General features: G+C 35.6%; 1 protein-coding gene across 12 annotated transcripts in view; it reads right to left on the reverse strand.

Moving 5' to 3' along the window:
* Nucleotides 1–20,368, reverse strand: part of LOC132158674 (receptor-type tyrosine-protein phosphatase U) — a 228,802-nt gene that overhangs the window by 21,342 nt on the left and 187,092 nt on the right. For 3 of the 12 annotated variants that reach the window (XM_059568189.1, XM_059568188.1, XM_059568186.1), the window contains exons 14-21: nt 16,401–16,539; nt 14,495–14,524; nt 14,126–14,286; nt 10,992–11,179; nt 6,629–6,701; nt 6,178–6,254; nt 4,417–4,434; nt 899–935 (exon numbers count right to left, since the gene is read on the reverse strand). In XM_059568189.1, the coding sequence (XP_059424172.1) occupies nt 899–935; nt 4,417–4,434; nt 6,178–6,254; nt 6,629–6,701; nt 10,992–11,179; nt 14,126–14,286; nt 14,495–14,524; nt 16,401–16,539 (723 nt within the window). The remainder of the gene's footprint in view (nt 1–898; nt 936–4,416; nt 4,435–6,177; nt 6,255–6,628; nt 6,702–10,991; nt 11,180–14,125; nt 14,287–14,494; nt 14,525–16,400; nt 16,540–20,368) is intronic. The other 9 variants (XM_059568194.1, XM_059568193.1, XM_059568197.1 and 6 more) reach the window with 7 other exon arrangements.

Raw genomic sequence — 20,368 nt, forward strand, 5'->3', positions numbered from 1 at the left:
CACGACCGTTGCAGCGTCCGGGGAAATTGACTCTTTGCAAAAGTCTGCCCTTCTTAGTTACTGTTGCAAAAAGAGGGTTTACACAGGTGCCTGCTCTTAGTAAATCTGTCCGATAACATTTTTCAAATCAAGGATGTCCCTGAATGTCCTCACTCTACAAAAATAATTTATTGAGCTGTATTTTTGTCTTGTTTTCCAGAAAAATAAATAAATAAATAAATAATATATATATATTAATAATATATATATATCCTTAAACATTTCCTTACAAATAAATAAATATATTTCCTTTAGAAGCAAAACTGCACAAGAATTTAAGATTTGGTTTCATATTGAATTCATTTGAATTTTTCTTACCCCTTTGGCAAACTGGTTTTTCTAGTTATCAATATAAATTGAGTGATGTTTATGGTTGAATGGAGAGAAAATTGCAAATGACATAAAAACAAATAAAGGATGTAAAGGTCAAATGATTTTCTACAGATGTTCTTTTATTCTAAAACAAAGCAAAAATATTAGGAAAATGATTCTGCAGTACACACAATCTGTCTGAGATGAGCAAAGGTCCTGCAGTCATTGTGCTGGTGGTTTTGATGGGGATCTCGGGTAAGAAGACAGCAGGTGGTAATCCTGACTCTGCTGCACCATCTCTATTCAAACACCTCTATAATTTCCTTGATCAGAACTCATTAGATTCCATCTGTTGGATCTCTGTGTTCTGAAGGTTTCAGACTCACACACACACACACACACACACACACACACAACCCCAAAGGCTCAGAATGAACAGAGGAAAGAGGCACTATCTCCTGGGATTGGACACTGCCAGACTGAACCATATAAACACACACACATCCATCTATCCATCCACAAGTCTTGTCAAGACAAAGATACTCACCCTGAGTGGCGATGAAGTGGTTGGATCGATGGTAACCCTAAAAAGAAAGAAAGACAGGTGACGTGCTGTGTAAGCCATTTGTGTCCTAGAAACATCACTTGTGCGTATCTCACTCCTCTTAGAGTAAAAATGCTCTTCAGAGATCCAAGGTCTTTAGTTCTAGATGTCCAGTACAAATGACTGCTTTGAAAGCCACTGTTTGATAATCTGTGGGTTACTGAGATAAAATAAGGGTCATGGGATCTCAACATGGGGAGTAGTTTCATCAAGTTTATTTCCTAGAAAAGTAAATAAGCCTCTAAATTAGGATGACACCCTCTCTGAACACACAAATCTACACTACCACAAATAAAAAGTAAAACATGAAACTGATTGACTAGTTCTGACCTCCCAACACTACTTAAGAAATTCTAAGCAAAGCCTTTTTCAATATTGACAACGTAACTTACTGCATGACTCAAAAGCTACTTTAGTTTGAAAACTAAAAGCAAATTGAAAAAAAGTTAGCAGGATAGCTAGTAGTGTTTGGTACTCTCCAACACTGTTAATAAATCTGAGGCACAAAGATCAAACAAACAAAAAGGCACCCTGCTACAAAAGTAATATTCAAGTGCACAAACATAGAACTCATCATGGAGGACATAAGCTTCCTACACGATTCTTCTATCAGCTCATGTTTGGAATGTACAGGGAGAAAGAAAATCTAGGAACATCTCAAAACATGCAATTTATTCATCAAAGCTAAGCCTTTTCAAAGAACTACCTGGGGATGCTCCCAAAAAGTGGATCTGTTTTCATTAAACAGACGTTAGCAGAATAATAGAGACATGTTCTTCATTGTTGCTGAGCATTTGCTGCTCCATTAAGAACACTGCAGACGCCCACTACATTTTAGATTGGGCCAAGCTATTTCCTGCACACTGTACAAACAAACATAGAAACAGATACACTGTAGATGGAAAAAGAAATTGTGGGGGAAGCTTGTTCCACACTGAAAGGATTCATCAGTCTATGGGGTTTGTAGAATACAAGGGATGCAGGAAAAAACATTGGGAAGATAACAGGTCCAAAACAGCTTTGTTCTGCTGATGCAGTAGTAGCATGATTTTCTATTACTTATACCAGGGGTCTTCAAACATTTGTTTAAATATGATGGTCCCATTGTCAATGATTCCCTACATAAATGCAAGCTACATATTTTCATATATAAAGACTAAATTATATTGTGTGATAAAAAGTATATTATAAAACAACAGATCAGTAATAAAAAAAATATTTTTTAATTCATAATTAGTAAAAAAGCTAATTATTATATTGAATATGTTCAATAAAATAACCAAAAAACACTTTAAAATAAATGTAAATTTGCATATTTTAGTATATACAAATACATTTGTATATACAGAATTATTTTTTTAATAATAAAAATAATATAAATATAAAATATACAATAATATAAAATATGTAATTCTTTTTTATTTCCAACTTTAAACAGTCTTTAGAATGCAGAATCAAATAGTATTAAATTATGAAAAATTAAAGTGTGAAAAAATGGACAATTAACAATATATAACCAATGACCCTTTCTGTTTGAATTCTGAATTTAATTTTTTTTTTCACCACTGAGTAACAAATAAGTAATTGTGATTTTTTTATATTCAGATTAACTCAGTTCTGAGTTTATATTTTGCAATTCGGTCTTAATATCTCACAATTCTCAGAAAAAAGTCAGAATTGCTAAAAAAAAAAAAAGTAAGACAAAAAGTCACAACTGCCTTACATTTTACCTTACATACCTATTTACAAGGTACTGTATGTTTTTGCTCCATTGTGGAAACCATACCATATAGATCTCAAAATCGGGCATTTATTAGTTAGACAACCACAGCCAAAGGGAAAAGAGCAGCCATATACTGTAGGCTTAAAAAAAAATCAAGGTGTAGTACATTACGCAGCAGTGCAAGTGGATTTATAGCGCACTAACAGGGACCATCCTGCTGGAGAAAATGTGAGGTATGCGTTTTGCTCAAGGGTACGATAGCGAATCTAGGTAATGATTCAGTTCATGGGTCGCACTATCTGCCATCAAATCCATGATGATCGTATCACAAGCCCAAAGCTGCAACTACTTCAATGCAGCCGAAATGCAGCGATTTTTCAAGATGATGATACAGTACATCACACTTACAGTTATACATTTAATGGCTGATTTGAAAATAAAAGGAAAGTTCACAGGACACGGAAGCTCATTAAAGGGAGAAAAACAAAACAAAAATAATAAAAAAGGCTTGAAAAAAACTTTACAACATTTAGCAACTCAAAACTCACAATGCTAAACAATGCTATTAACACTAAAAAATTATAAAAAATCACTCAAGGCATCAAAATGGATAAAGCTCTCTATTTACTCATAACATTTTATAATAACTTTCAAATCAACTATTTTTTTTTTTTAATATTCTCATATATTCATATTTAAAATTACTAATTACTAAAATTACTAAAACTACTAATATTTTGTATAATGACTCAATCATTTTATTTATGAAAGTTATTATGAAGTGTCACCCTGCTCTTTTTAATACATTCATCACCCAAAATAGGAGCCCTGCTGAAAAAAATAAAAATAAATTTGACTTAAACCAGCCTCAGGTAGTTTGCTGGTCTTAGCTGATATAATCTGGTCTAGTTAGCCTCTCAGTCTGTCAAGTTGGCCTTTAGCTGTTCAGTCAGATGGTCCTCCAGTCTGAGCAGCTGACAAATGCCTAAAACTCACCTAGAACCAGCAAACCTGCTTTTTTGTTCAGTTTTAAAGGTGCATTCTATTGGTGTATGAACTGCCTGTTTATTTTCTTAAAATTTAGACTTTGTTAGACTTTGAAAAATCACTGTTTGAAAACACAAAGCTTGATTCTGCAAAAGTTGAGGTGTAGCTCAGTGGCATACAATTCATGGAGTGGTAAGTTTAAAGATTAAAGTTTGGATTCAGTCTTACAGACTGCTAAAGACAGCTTCCATTGGGGGGTGGGGGGGCACTTTTCAACTGGTCAGGTTTGAAGACTGGCTTCTTACCTGAGCACCAGCTTGGACAGGATGACCTTACATGAGCTAAGACCAGCAAACCCCCTTTCAGATGCTTTTTTTTTTTTTTAGCAACTATCCTACCACAAAGACTAACCTCCTGACCTCTGACCCCTCTCTCCACCTGTATTTGGGAAAAAAATACAAATAAATAGTGTAAATGAAAAGGTGAAGAGAAGATTTTTTTTACCTGAAACTATGAAAACTAGGTACCAGTAAGAAAAAAGAAACCTAACAGATGAAAGCTGAAAGTTTTATGCATCCACATTTAGGGACGGATATAAAGAAGATCTGTGTGACAGAGCCACTTTTCTTCTTGTTTAAGTAATCCAGACAGAGCAATGCCATGACACAAAATGGGGGAGAAAAGAGAGCTAATGGGGAACAGAGGGAAAGAAAGCAGAGAGAAAGAAAAGAAAGAGCAGTGAAGTACTTACTTCCCTGTTTATCCGAATCTATAGGGTCCAAGAGTCGAAGAGGTGGGGAGTGGGGGTAGAAAAAGACAAGACAGACTCTAGTTAATGAGAGGCCAAAGAGAGCTAGAGGATTAACAGATCACAGACAGGAAGAAAGAGAATTAGAAGAAGAAAGAAAGAGAGAGACTTGTGTTAGCCAGCTAAGCTCTACGCCAGGGGACAGACACTCGAAAAGGAGGCATATATTTTGGATGTGCAGGTGGGCAAATCTGCACACTAAACTCAAAGTGTGAAGGCTATTATTTTTTCTACCTATAGCATCATCAAACACAATTGAAAAATAACCATTTATTTCAAACAGGCTTCCGTGACACTCCTTCCATCTGCCGTTGGTTGGACAAACTGATAGCCCCACCCCCAAACTCACTCCATTGGTTGAGTCAGCGTTGCTATGTGGGTCTGATTCAAACAACAGAATGTTTTTAAAGTGCCTTTACACGTCTCAGGGAAATCAACAAACAAAGGGCTTTCAGACTAGGAAACTATTTTAATACTGAAAAAAATTACACACTTCTCTTTTAAATTACTACATTTATTCCTGTGTAAGCTAGTTCCTTGCAAGTTCCTTCATTGGGCTGATTCAAGAGGTATTCAAAAGGAAAGGACAGCAATGAAAAGGAGTAAACACATTAAACAACAGAGCTGCACTCACTTTAATATGTTCCCTGATAGCCTCTACTTTACTGCCAAGTTAACCAGAAACAGTAAAAAGAAGCATCCTTTCATTATTGGTCTTTTCTGGACTTTTTTGAGCTTTGTACACTCAAGGACAAAATAAAATAAAAAACAAATAAATAAATAAAATTCAATTCTTGTTACATTGGCCTATGCTCTGTTTTGCTCCTGTATATTGGTTCATGCTGAAAACACTAAAATGTCTTAGTATTTGAAAATAAACTGATTTTATGGGCAATTATGACAGACAAAATAATACACACTGTATACTACAGATGTAATATAGTTACTAATGTGCATTCATTCTTGACTATTCTTTCTCTGAATATTTCTTTGAAATCACTCAATACTACACATACACAAAGCATTTTATTCATAATAAACACCATAATTCAGCAATTAATTTGCTGTACCCAAGGCCCTAATAGTCAAGGTGAGGAAATTAGCATCTTGTTTTAAACATTTTAAATGGATAGTTTATGAGAATTCAGTCTTTTCTCATTATCGTTTTGAAAACTCTGCCATTTCTGTTCCACAGAAGAGGGTCACACAGGTTTTAAATTACATTGGGGGTAAATGGAAAAACTAAAAACTAAACTAAACTTGATTTAAGCACAAAAGTGGAGAAGGTCCAATGAAGTGAAGGTGGTCCTGTCCAACCTGGTGCAAGCTTTGAATAGCAGGTTCAAAGAGGGCAAGGTTGGCTGACCATCTGTGCCCACCTGCCTCAAAATGACCCAAAAACATTTTGCCATACATGTCAGTAGGCCATGCTTCACATCTGACAACGCGCTAAAATCCTTTGGGAGGTCAGATATGTCAGGCAAGGAAAAAAACACACAAGTTTCACCTATCACAAAAAGGACAACTAGTGGTCTGAAAAGTTTTCTATCAAAAGAGATATGATGATATGCCAACATCCAGTATGGCAAGGCTAAGGGATAGTGTCTACTAATATCGAATAAACTCCAGGGAACCCACATAATGACAAAAACAGTGTGAATGTTTGTGAGTCTGGCTGAAGACAGTACGTGACTGCTGACTTACATCGATGTAATTGGCATTGATATAATCAGAGTTGGGATCACCTAGCAGTGGGTGCAGTTTCACCCTGTGACGGTCATCTGAAACACAAAAACACAACCGCATGAGAACACTTAGCAGTGAACTCACATTACTTATGTGCAATAAAGAAGCCTTCTTCTATGCAAATTAAGTTTATTATAGGAAATTTCTCTACACACTACTTTTATTGGTATGTTAAAGGTGTAAAATCCTTCAGTGAACAGCAGAGGCAGTATGTGCAAATAAACAATGCTTTCAGCTAGTGAATTTCCAAAAGTGAATTTCCCCCTTTTAAATTTCGGCACATCAAAGCATTACATTATCAGACATTTAGTAAAACTGAATTAAGTTTTAACATCCATAGAATGTCTAAAGGCATTACTTTGAAATCATGATATTTTTTTATGCATACAAAGATAAAAAAATGACTCACAACCCATCAGGGTATCGTGCCTTCCCTTAGTTTTATCCTTCTTCTTATTGATATCCCAGCCATCAAAGAAGCTCTACAAATATAAGATCGAATATAAAGAAACAGAGAGTGAGAGTGAGAGAGTGAGAGAGAGAGAGAGAGAGAGAGAGAGAGAGAGAGAGAGAGAGAGAGAGAGAGAGAGAGAGCATATTTGTTAGTTTTATAAGATAATTCTGATAGACTTTGTCTAACATGCATTTAGACTAGAAGTTCTGGATTATTTTGCAATCCAAAGACATGCCTTTTATGATATTACATGAAGCTAAATTTGAATGCAATTCCACTTTCATGGAGGATAACCATGATTTCACGCTTCTGTTGAACCCAAAAAAGGTTATGTGAACAATTATTTTATGTAAACACTTCTTTTAATATTTGCAACTGCACAGATTACTGCAAAAAATATTAAATTACACAGTGGACACCAGGTAAAGGAAAACTGAATGTTCAATATTTGGGCCACAGCATTAGGTAGACCAGAAAACTTCTAACTGAACTGAACTGCATCCTAATCTTGTTTTAAATTCTCAGACGCTCCCAAACCCTGACTATCAAATCTAGCATTCACTGAAATATATATGTGAATAGAGGCAAAATTTCCACTTTATACTAGATCTAATAGGTGCAAGCATATAGACTGCCAATTCTAGGGAACTTCTAAATATATTATATATAAATGACATAAAATATGCCACTTGATTTATTTTAAGGGAAAAACTGCATATTAAAAATATTCATACATTCATTCATATATTCAAAAGAATATATATACATTTTGATTAATTTGAACCAAGAAAGTGGCAAGATGAAAACTACTATTTTCTGTTTCAAACTTTCACATAGCATCTTTAGGTTATAATAACATTAAAAATTAAAATCCAGGTTTTCATTTTCAAAGATTTATTATAAAATGTTACAATTTTTTTCCCACAATGCAAAAAATCAATGATACCTTTTTTTTTCTTTTCTTTTTTTTGTACAACATAGTAAGTTGATCCACATATGTCAGCCTCTGAATTGGTCAATACTATATATATATATATATATATATATATATATATATATATATATATCTATCTTATACACAGGAACTGGACTAAAAATACATTCATCAGTCATCGCTCCCAAAATTAATTCAACGGGTCATCTTGTTAATGCTATAAATTTGCTGTTTGGGAAAAAAGGGAGAAAACATGACCTAACAACTCTGCGAATATAAAATGTTGCTTAAAATTCAAAATTGACTCTTCAATACCTACCAGATACAATACTGATTTTGGCGGAAACTACTTTTTTTTTTTTTTATGGCATTTATCGCAATTTGGAACCAAACTCTCCATAAATATATATATACGTATATATTGGATACACCTTTCTGGTTAATACAGTAACACCTTTTGCTTGTAGGACAGACCTCTTCTCCCCGTTTTCCACTCTGTTTCCCAACTAAAGATCCTGTCAATAAGCACTGATCAATGGACTGTACTTGCGGTCCGCAGGGAAATAAAGCTTATGAAACCCTGCCATTACATTTGTGTGCTCTCAAACTCTGTTTCTTTTTTCGCTTATGAAGCACAAAGACACTGACCTCAAACACACACACACACACACACACACAAACACACACACACACACACACACACACACACACTCACACACGTACAGTGACACTATGTCCAGGAAAGTGCGTATTGATTTTTGAGTTGAATCTGTTTCACACTGGGGGGGAGAGTTTAATGAGTCCACAAGCTGAGCTCCTGAGAGGCAGACTAGTGGCAGAGCTCTGATTATGTGGAGGGATGTTTTGTCTCGTAGCTCTGTGGACAACAACAGATAGAGGAGAGTCAACAGTCCACATGAGTGCAGCGCCGAGAGGAGATGCTCAAGCCGCATTCTGAGGAGAGAAAATTAGCCACGGAGGAAGAGAGGGAGGAAAAGAGATAGCAGTGTAGTGTGCTCTTTGTGCAGTAATGCTGAAGGGCTGTGTGACCTCTACTTTCCTCTCAATAACTGCTCCTCTATAGCCCATGAGGGAGTGATGCCAATCTGTCCGTGAAGAACAGCTCAAACTCTGAAAGTTGGCCAAGTCACAACTGTGATACGTAATGTACTATACATAAAGGTGCATTACAGACTGCTTTTACAACATATACTTATCACTTTACATCTGATATGTTATTCTTAACTAAAACTGTTAAAAACCATTTTCAGTAATTGAACTAAACCTGAAATAAAACTAAATGTAAATATTAGATGAAAAACGAATCAAAAAATTTGAAAATGGCAATAAGTATACTAAAATACAGAAACTACAACAAATACAAATATTATATAGACCTATTTCGAAATATACCTATATAGAAATATTCAAGCTTTTCTAAAGTAAACTATTCAAAAAGCACATTAAAAATGACTAGACTTCACATGAAAAGTGAAACTGTAAAAATAAAAGCTAATTCAAAATATCAATAAATACTTAAGTATACAGTCTAACTAATACTAAATATTGCCTAAAAGTTTTATTCCAGGCCAGGACACCCTGATTATTAGCTAAATCTCAAAAATGAGCCTAATAGAGTCAGTAGAATCTTAAAAGAACATAGTACTAGCATATTGGCTGTTTATTATTACTTATAAAGCACATTAATGCCTTATTCTGCATGACCATATTCTAATCTTACCCAATAATTCAACTGAACAACTACTTTACTAACTATGTATAAGCAGTAATTAGGAGTAATTTGAGGCTAGATAATTGGAACCATGTAATCTGATCTGAATACTCTTAGCGAGTTTAGAGCTATTGTGAAATAAAAAAAAAATATTAAAAAACACCAACATTTGGCTGCAACTGCTATGGTATGAATTATTATTTTTCTTTTCTACTCTTTTTTTTTTTATTATGTATTTTTTATGCCATTTTATCTGGACCTGGCTACTAATTATCTTGGCCTAACTCACCAGACGGCACCCTGGAAAGCACATTCTTGATCTAACAAGCTATAATCTGCCATTGATTGTCAGATCATATCTTTGAAACTTATAAAATATTATATCATGTTAACAAGACAGGCAAAATTAGAAAAATCCAGTCTTAGTATGCAGTTCTAGATCAAAATTGTCTAAATGTGGACCAGATCTTATGTCAAATGTCTGGCTATGTAAGACTAGGTTGAGGTCAAGCTGGTTTGGGCTGACAGATATGCAGCAAACAAGCTGCCATGTTCCAAAAAACATCTTGACTACCTCAAGCTGGAATGAGCAGCTTTACTTCAGCATGTCATATTGTGGAGAAGTGATAAGAAGTTTGGAATATGTGTTTGTGCATAAACATGCATCTTTGCATTAATGTGTTTGTGTGTTGGGGATTGGATGCAGAGGTCTGTTTTGACAAGTCTTGCAGACGGTGAGTTCTGGAGGCTGGAAATCTCCCAGCCAGACATCTGTTTGCACTGACAGGTCCCTCCACTAACGCAATGGCAGCTCCCAGATAAACCGCATTGTAAGCAGCACTAAAGCCCAAGAATATTCTGACTTCTTTAAATAAATCAGAAAATCTGTGTGGGCAGCTGTGAAAGATTTATATTATTATGACTGAGACCTCTAGCTTGAATGCTTTAAAAAAAAGATATACTGTAAAAGCCAAAATAACCCAAAAGATCTGGTTTCCTCTGAAATAAAACTCAAAACCAGCTGTGCCAAAGCATTTTTTTGCTATTTAAGCAACAGGTGCATCTACAGGGAGCAGTTATTTCAATAATTCAATTTTGCAATTCAGTGATTGTATATGCAAATATGCTATACAGTATAAATGAAACACTACTATTATTATTGTAAATATCTCAATAACTTGATTTTCTGCTTGCTTGTATGAAAAATACAGTCAAACAATAGCTAAACAAGGGTATTTGAAGACTAGTCTCAACCTTGGCACACTGACAGACCATTCATGAACCTTGGAATTCATAATTCCAAAAAAAAAAAAAATAATAAAAAAAAAAAAATTAAATAATCTCAATAGCTGGATGAAACCACCAGTTCCAATTAACTGACTTTGTGCAATTTCTGGTAGTCAGCGAACAAGTTTACATCAGCCAGGATGCAAAGTGTTTCAAGATCCTAGGTTACTACTATGAGTGCTACTGAGGAAGAATTAGTGGCTGGATTTGACAAAGTTAAGCAATGTGTAGCAAAGAGTCATTACTGTACGTCCTAGGTTGTTCTTAAACTTTCATACCGTTTTAAGATAACAAATAAAAGGGTTAGTCACACAACATGAAAAAAAAAATACAAATAAAATAGAAGAAAACAAAAAAAACCCCACCTCATATTCCTGTTTAAAGCCATAACCTTCTGCAGTTTTCATCTGGTTGATGTGTTGTAGGAGGTCAGCCACACGCACTGCCGGGTGAAGCTGACCCGTGTGATAGGGCGATCCTTTGCGGCCACACTGACGTCGAGGCGATCCGCCCAGAAGACTGCTGGACTCATTCATAGAGCTCCGTGGATCACCTTAGTAAAAATAAACAAGTACAGAACAAAAGTTTGCATGACATCTTTCATATAAGGATATCAAATAAACACAGCATAGGAAACAGCTATACCTGAAGCAGCTCAACTATCATTAAAGTGAAAAAACAAAAAAACAATAAACATTTTATAAAAACAAAAACTCCAAACAAGTATAAGAGGGTTAATCTGAGAATTATCATCCCCTTATGACACTTCATCTTCTGTGTTTATAATTGGTATTCATAAATATGATCAGGGAGCAATTATGAATTCATGACTAGGGCTGTGTATTCAAATAAATTAGCAGTCTGCTACTCATTTCTCAATGGAAATAGGAAATAAGAAACCCAGACAGTATATTCCACACAGCAGACACTTAAAATGTGGCAAGAGAGCTTTGAGACGTGCCATTAAAACTTCATTTTAAACAAGAGATCTCTCTTTGAGACATCAACTATTCAGTGCCTGCAGAGTTAGATACCTCTGAATTGGATATTATTAGCATTTTTTTTTACTTTAATTTTTTTTTTGTTGCATGATGTAATTTCTGCCATATTGAAAATCTCGACCATGATGCCTTAAGGATGAGCTTCTGGTGCAGATCTGAGTCCATTTGCATCTCATAAACTGGTTGTGTTTGCCGAATGTGTGTTTGTAAATGCAAATTCACTTTTCATTCTTACTACTCTTTAATGGATTTATGTTTATATTAGGATTGATACGTAGTCTTATGTCAGGGGAGAATGAGTGTCAGATTTGGAATCATATGAGAATTTACTACATCAACAGCTCTACATCTTATATTTAAGAGCTATGAATGCTGAGTGATTACAGAAGGACTGTGGCTTTGATGAAGCTTTCACAGTGACTACAAATGAGGACAAATTAATGGGAGGTGACCCAGTAAGTCCCTGAGCTTCACTTCAACTGTGTGCGTGACTGAAAGTCTTTATACATTCATTTGCAATCTTTGACGTTAGCGCCGGATACTCATGTTTTTAGCACCTGTAAGTGTGAGGAAATAATAAAAATAATTATTGTACAGATTTCATCATTATGCTTGTGCCTTTACTTCTAAAAGTTTTCAACTAGCTTCTTTCATCCGCTTAATCACAAATTAAGTGCTAGATTAAGCCAAGTTCAGTGAAATATCAATGCATTTCGGTAGGGATGCATGATATTATCGGAACGTTATCGGAATCAGCCGATAAAGGCTTAAAATGTGAGCACTGGCCGATTTGGAAAAAATATGCCAATATGTCTTACCGATAAGATGGATATCTCAAGTTTGCTCATGGCGTGATAGTGATAAGATCATGTCAGCAGTGTGGTAATTTTTGAAGTAAACTTTTGCACGAATGATGATTAGATTAACTGTTTTAAATCGCCGCATTTAATTTTTGAATGCAAGTACAGAACGATATCCGATGTGCAAGAGAGTCAACAGTTTCTAGCACGTGCAGTAGCAGCAATGGCAGCGGCAGCATAAAATGAAAGTAAAATACACAAATATCATTAAGATACTTGTGTTTCTGAGCAGTATCGCAGTATTTAGATGAATACAAATCACAAACATGACACTTGTAAATTAAATAATTTAATACTGTATATACTGTTATTCAGTAATAAGTAATATATTTTTCAAATGGATTATGAAAATACAAGAAGTTCTAAAAGATTTTTTTTTACTTTTACTTTTTACTTTTGCTTTAGACCATCTATTAATGTTGAATCCACAAATAACATTTTATGGTTTCAACTGCAGCTGTACTAGAAAAAAACAAACAAACAAACACACAGCAAAGATGGATTATTGGTTATTTTCAATGTACTCTCATTAAAAAATATTTTTTATAAAGTTTATTACTCCTAACAAATAATTTTTTTCTCAAAACTAACCAAAATTAAAAAAATTATTAGTTTATAATCTCCGCACAGGAGAGGCTTGGCGTTTCAAAACAAAGGGAAATATATATATATATATATATAAACTAATCATTTTTTTAAATATTTCTTAATATACATATTATATATGTATGTATGTATGTAACTCGGTATCGGCCAAATTATTTGAAAATATTGGCATATAGGATATCAGCTAAAATCTAATAAAAGACTTATAAATTACTTGAGTGCTTTATGTTTTTTTTTTTTTTAAGGAACAGATTGAATTTAAGTTATTATTCTCTGTTATTCACTGATAAGCTGTTAACCACTGACTGGAACATTGATTCATTAAGTTAAATCCTAGAACAGGATCATTTAGATCAGTTTTGTAAACTGGATCAACCGTTACACTCAAAAGACAGATTCTTTTCTAAACTGGATATAATTACCTCTCCCATGAACTCACACAGTCAAGATTTTCACTGAACAATGACTAAATATCTGCCTGTTTCTCACACAAAGCTATCATGTGGCTTCAGAAGACTTTTAACATACTTTCACGGTTCCAGGTGTCATTTTGGAGCTTGACAGCAACAGTCCTAATTCACTTTTCTTTAAACTGATACTCTTTAAAAATTCTCCTTTTATGTCTCACGGAAAAAAAGTCAGACATGTTTGGAACAACAAGTCCCCATCATGCAATGCGTTATGAATCATGGATTAGTTATATGGATTACTGTTTACTGCTTTCATGCTGTTGTTGATGTGCAAGTTGTCACTCCCCATTATTTGTCAGGAGTATTAGCTCTGTAGTCATTGTTTCAATGTGCAAGTTCATTTAACTGGAATAAATGAGTTGAAACAAAGCAAGACAAGTGCATACTACATGGTTATTTGTTTTTTTCATGCTTTGCGTTATTAATACACCAGATTACATAGAGTTTCTGTTCAACGAACAACCCAGAATTAAATCCACACATATTCAGGTTTTAAGTCTGCAATTAAACTCAAGTTCAAGTCGAAGTGTGTGTGCTGGTGTTGTATCGTGTCACATCTTACTGCGAGTGCTGCACGTATGGGTGTCCATAAATGACAAGGCCATCCTCTCGTCCTCCTGCAGAGTGCTCTGATCAGTGAAACTGCGCTCCATGGAGCCTATCATATTACTCTTCTCTTGCCTGTACGTCATGGGGGTCTTATTCATGTTCACCGGCTTCCTACTGAGGAGATAGAGAGAAGAGGGCAAGGAGAGAAGAAGGGGAGGTAGAGAAATGGAATGTGAAAGAAACGAGAGAGAGATGAGGGGAGTTAGGGGAGTTGGTGAGAGAGAAAAAGAAGATCATCACTCCACTGCTGCCCCCTCTCTTAAAAAGCGCACAAAAAAAGCCATGAGAAATGATGATGCGCAATGGAGAAGAAGCCACTTACGGATAATAAGAGTATGAGTAGTAATCCCTTCTGGAGAGAGAGAGAAAAAAAATAGAAGAAGAGAAGAAAAGGGAAAAAAGAGAAGAAGAAGGGACATGAGATGCAAGCACTGGTAGAGCTCTGATTAGAGTGAAAAATGGCAAGCCGTCAGCAGCTTGCATTTGCCATGCAAGTAATGGGACACATGCAGATACGCACAAAGCCTCAGCCAGAGCGGGAAATGGCGGCCTAATCAAATACGTCATCTTGTTGCTTTTAACGAGTTAAACAAAGTGGCTTGCTGAGAGAGACTTTTACATTCGATCTCTCCAGTCGTGCCTTTAAAGCAATTCGGCGGCGCAATCTAACCCAATATCCGCTAAATTGTCCAATGAAACGCTTGGAGAACACTTCCATCTGCATTCATATTACAAACATTCTTCAACTCCATTTTGGGGTGCATTTGGATTAAATGGCTTAGATTTCCTGTTTTACACAAAGGCCCGGTATATTTCTTTTCATTTCAGCGGGAAGAACTCCCATCGCTAGCTGAAGTAGGCACGTTCCTGTGATACTTTATCTCTGGCTAAATGACTGTGCTGAGGGTTTGCTGCACTCAGAAGTTTAGCTTATATAAACTTTTTTTTTTCTTTTCCCCAGAAGTAGGAAAATGAAAGCGAGAGGCTGAAGAGGTATATGCTGATAACTGATTATGGAAAAGACAACTAAAATGCAAACAAATTTGCCATAATATCTGAGCTAGAAATAAGCAATAAACCAAAGGTGGTCAAGCTGGTTTGCTTTTGGTAGCTTAACCTGGTTTGGTTTATCAGGTCCAACCAGGTTAATCCATAAAGTTCACCAGGTCAAGGGATGCATGATATTTAGGGGTTTTAATTATTTTTGGGTGGTGATTTGAATTATTTTAGAACACTATTTTCAGTCAAAATAGTAAAGTAGAACTTTATTAAATGTACTTTCATTAAATGAATAAAAAGGCCTTGACATAAAAATCAGTTCATTTTATTGGCCATAATTTGAATATCTGTGCATCCCTAAGACCAGAAATAATCAGACAAGGAGATGAAAGTCTAAAACATTAGGCAATCACTTTTCATGCATGTGAGAAATTCATATGAAAACAGATGGTGAATGGTCTTCATCTGTTGTTGAAGATGAATCTATGAGATGACCATTGCGTAGATTCATCTTCAATGATTGGTGCCGTTTGCGGAACGAGAGGCTGGTGTCTCTCATTTGCCACTGGATCTGATGAACTTTTGAGAACCGTGGGCTAATTATCTCTGAAAGCACACTTTTTCCATCCCAATTATTGGCTCATTTCTGGTTCAGGGCGGCAGCGGGCAGGGCCTAATTAAGTGAGTAATTGAATTGCATTTCTCTTTAATTAAATATTTCACACTCAGATAATCTCAGAAGATGAAAACCCCTGGCAATCTCTCGGAGAATGCACCAGAGAACACCTGGGTGCCCAATGACTGAGCCGAATAATCGAAGTCATAAACCACAATGGGTAGGTTTAAGTTAGTCATAGCTGAACGCACAGTAGCCTGGTCTCTCAGGAACAGATTAAGTCTAATTTAAAAAGCACTTTCACAAGAAATATTTGAAAATGGCCCACAGACTTATAAGTGTCAGTGTAAATTTGAAGCAGTTCTTTGTTTTGCAGCACATACAGTGGCTCCAAAAATATTTGGACACTTAAGTCACACGTTAATATGCACAAATAATAAAACATCACAGATTCAAATATAATTTTTTTTTAACCATTTTATGTAATCTAATGTAATGACAAAGAAATGTATCAGTGTAACTTAAATGTCTATATACGCTTTGCTTCACATTTATGCTTTAAAGCAACACATGCTCTGACTCTCGTGTTTTAGTCCAGACCAGAGAAACTCACCCTTTTTTAATGATTATGATAATGGCCCCAAGTAGCAGTATCAGGACCACCAGCCCACCAGCGCACACTCCTAGGATGAGCCCCATCTCCTCTGAGCGCTGTGTGACCTCAAGAGCACGCTGATGGTCTTTACAGGCGGCTGAAGAACACACAAACATACATAACAACAATTGAGAACACCAGCAATTACATACAGCCTTAATTAACATATTTACCAGCAAACAAAACACAAACACACAAATCCAAAGTACTGAGGAGAGGGAAAAGATTCAAATGAAACCTGATGGAAAAGAAGAGTTTATACCAGATGAACAAACATGTTAATTATGATCTCAACACAAGTTTTAATAATCGTTTGAATTCTATGAAAATAGGGAAGTCCACACCACAACTATAACGATAACGACACAGAGGAACAATATTTTTGGAATTCTTTTTTTTCTAGCTGATAAACGATAAAACATTGACAGCCAATCAGAATTCTCCTGCTTAAGCTTGAGCGTTTAAAGCAACAGACAACTTAAATGCAGTGCACACTAATAATAAACAAAACGTCATTGTGTGTTGGTGTGGACATAATATAATAAAGTGTTCTTCTAATTCTAACCAGGTTAGTTAAACAAAACAGAACCAGGGTGAACATATTTGGTGTGGCGATCAATGGCATGTTGTGCTGCTGACATGAGTTCAGCCCGATCAAGCTCTTAAACCAGCTTGTACCAGCTAATGACGGGCTAGCATCCAAGTAAATCTGACACAAGCTGGATTTCTCAGCAGGTTTAGAAGAAGTTAACAGACATTCAAATTGAAAAGCAGAAAGAGGTCTTTGGTCATCCACTGACAGAGGCACAAGACAAATCTGACAATCTAAGAAAGCAAGTGAGAAAAGCATCTACAACATAGTCCTGAGTCAAAACTCAAAACATAGTCATGAGCCAGGGTGAAAGAAATGAAAGATCTGGCAATCCAGAGGGCTCCTTCAATCACTCATCATGAGCCGTTTCTCTACTGTACCACGCAGATTGCACGCCTCCACTGCGGCACAAGTGCCAACTGCACCCGGTCAGCTATTTATCCCCGGCACCTGTCTCCACTGAAAGCATGTGGGCAGGGGTCATTTCACAATCTGAGGCTCCTGGGGATAGCATGACTCTCTGTCACACCACAAAATGAGACTGTGTGATCTAAGAGAGAGAGAGAGAGTAAACAAAGTGTGCATATGCAGCAGAGCCTGAGGCAAACTGCCCTGACCTAGACACGCAGCAGCTGGGCTATTTATACTCTTTCACACACTCATGCTTGTACGGGGATGTTTTGCATGTTTTTGAGGGGGTTTGTTTGAGCTGACGAGTATGTGTGAACATCTTTGGAAATCTGTATGTTTTGCTATTTTCACAAAAACACAGAGGGCTTGTGCAGCAAATCCTAATCCAACTAAAATAATTAAAGATAAAATATTCAAATGATACATACGATAAAAATGAATATATACAAATTTGAATATGCTGTCTTTACATGTAAAATACATAAATTGTTATATATTTAAATATAACATACCACAATATAGAACCAACACTGTGTAAATAAATCTGAAATATAATGTTCTACACAAACATACATTAAAACTGTAGGAGGAATTACAGGACACACATTAAGATGCAAAGTATAATTCATAAACAAGTGGCCCATGACAAGTATAATCAAGCAGACATTTTCATTGAGGCAGACATTCAGCTGTTACACTATTCATTGATTTGGCAATGGCAAGCAGGTGTGTTGCCACAACAATTTAGAAAAAAATCCTGATATTCTCATGCAAACAACCAGTGACATGGCTCCGAGAAACCAGCAAATGGCTATTTAAGTTAATAACTGGTTACTTGCCAATGAGGCCATGTCTACTTAATCAAATCCACAGTGGGAATCCTACATCTTTGTTGATGGGGGACTAGAGATTATCTTACTATGCCTAGTGTTAGCACTTCCTTAAGGTTTCAGTGGCTTGAAAGTTACAGGGCCTTATGAAAAAGAAAGTGAGCTAGGGCCTGAGGAAAAAGGTCTGCTTTAGAGTTCCATGCAAGGCCAAGGCTAAAAATAAGTCATAAGCATGTGCAGGGATGTGGGGCAGAAAGAAAAAGAATTTGCCATGGCGCGCTCTGCTCCCTCAACAGCCAAAGGCAGTTTCAAAACGTCCCTGTCTTTGTGACGATGGCTCACTCAGAATAGCGAAGAAATGCCTCTGAAAACTGAAGAGCTTTGTTTTGTTTTTTTCTGCATTCTTTCCATTGACTGGAGTTCTAGTATGGCGTAGGATTGTATGCATATAATAATACAAAAATGAACATTATGGCATTATGACTCTCATTATGCTCTCATGTTGTTCCAAACCTTTATGAGTACTTCAGAGGAAAACAAAAGAAGGAATTCTAAAAATCGTGCTTCTTGTTGTTTTTCATGGAATTGCAAAGAACAGATATGTTGAAGATTCAAAAACTACGCAAAAGCACCATTAAAGTATCTTAAAGTAGTCCACGTCTTCCTCAAAAGCATGTTATTTAGAGATGGATCATTCCAATTTAAGAAAGAATCGTTCACTGAAAAACTCAAAAGAATGATTCATTTAACATTTTCAGTGAATAACTTAAATTCCAGTCTGTGTCTCTAACAATGCTGTTGTATAACTTCCAAAGACATGGAATATTGCATAAGGATTAGTCTACAACTAATAATGGACTACTTCTGTGATAACTGAAAAGCCTTTTAATCTTAAAAGCCCCAGTACTCAGTGTAACTGCATGGAAAAGAAGAAAGTCACACAGGTTTGTAACTATATGAGAGTGAGTAAATAATAATTTTTAATAATCAATTTTTGGTTGGAGGAGAATAGTTTATTTAAAGTAGTGTTATTTAGACCATTCCTTCACTTCACTTCCCTTCCAATCCAAAGCAATTTTCTATGTGACAGACTTTAGTTATCTGAAGACAACAAAGACTATACAGTACTTTCACAAACACCCCACAGAGGTCCCACATTACACTAGACTTGAGAAGTCAGACTCTCAGAGGAATCTTTTAAAAAGAGCCCAGCCATGAATTATCTTAGAAGAAACCATCTCCTTTTATATAGTATAGCGCTTTTGGTGCACATCTTCACAGGCACAGATTTGCATCTAAGGCACCAATACAGTCTGTGTCTGCAAAGAGCCGATAACAATATTAAATATACATAATTCTTTAGATGTCAACAGTGAAGGGATCTGATCTAGATTTACTATGCCTACAATTAAATGCTCCAAAAAACAAAAGGGATGCAGAAAGTGTTGTAAATGCCTTGTATACACCTACAGATAATTTTTATCATGCAAGAAAAATCTACAAATTATGTTTTAAAAATTTACAAGTGATGAGTAGTTTACACTTTAGATTAGGGGATGCAGAAAGCTTTGTAAATGATATATTCATGCATTTACACAACATGTTTTAAATACTTTGTAGTGTCTACTGCAATGTAAAGGCTCACTGGTGAGGGTGTAGACAGATGTCTTCTCTGACACGCATTGAGTAAAACTTCAATGGAGGGTAAAACCGGTTCACATTATCATTAGATCCCACACACTCCACACAGAGTATGTGCTGATGAGAGAAAGGGTTTAACACAACCCACTGGAATCCCCTGACTGTAAGTCATTTACACGTTTATTCACTTGACAGCTAATAATACATTATTTCAATGGATAATAACTGATTAATAATATATTAACTAGTTACTTATTAACCATTTACTAAGGATCTGTTTTTTTCATGATAACTATATTTTTAAATATGACTTTACAACAGATTTGTAAATGATTAGTATATTACTTATCATATCATTTGTGAACGTATAGTCATGTTTTGTAAATGATTAGTTAATCATTAATTAATCACTTACAAATAACTTACAACTGAATGTTATCATAAAGTGTTAC

The sequence above is a fragment of the Carassius carassius genome, chromosome 15 (genome assembly GCF_963082965.1).
Source record: "Carassius carassius chromosome 15, fCarCar2.1, whole genome shotgun sequence".
Lineage (NCBI taxonomy): Eukaryota > Metazoa > Chordata > Actinopteri > Cypriniformes > Cyprinidae > Carassius > Carassius carassius.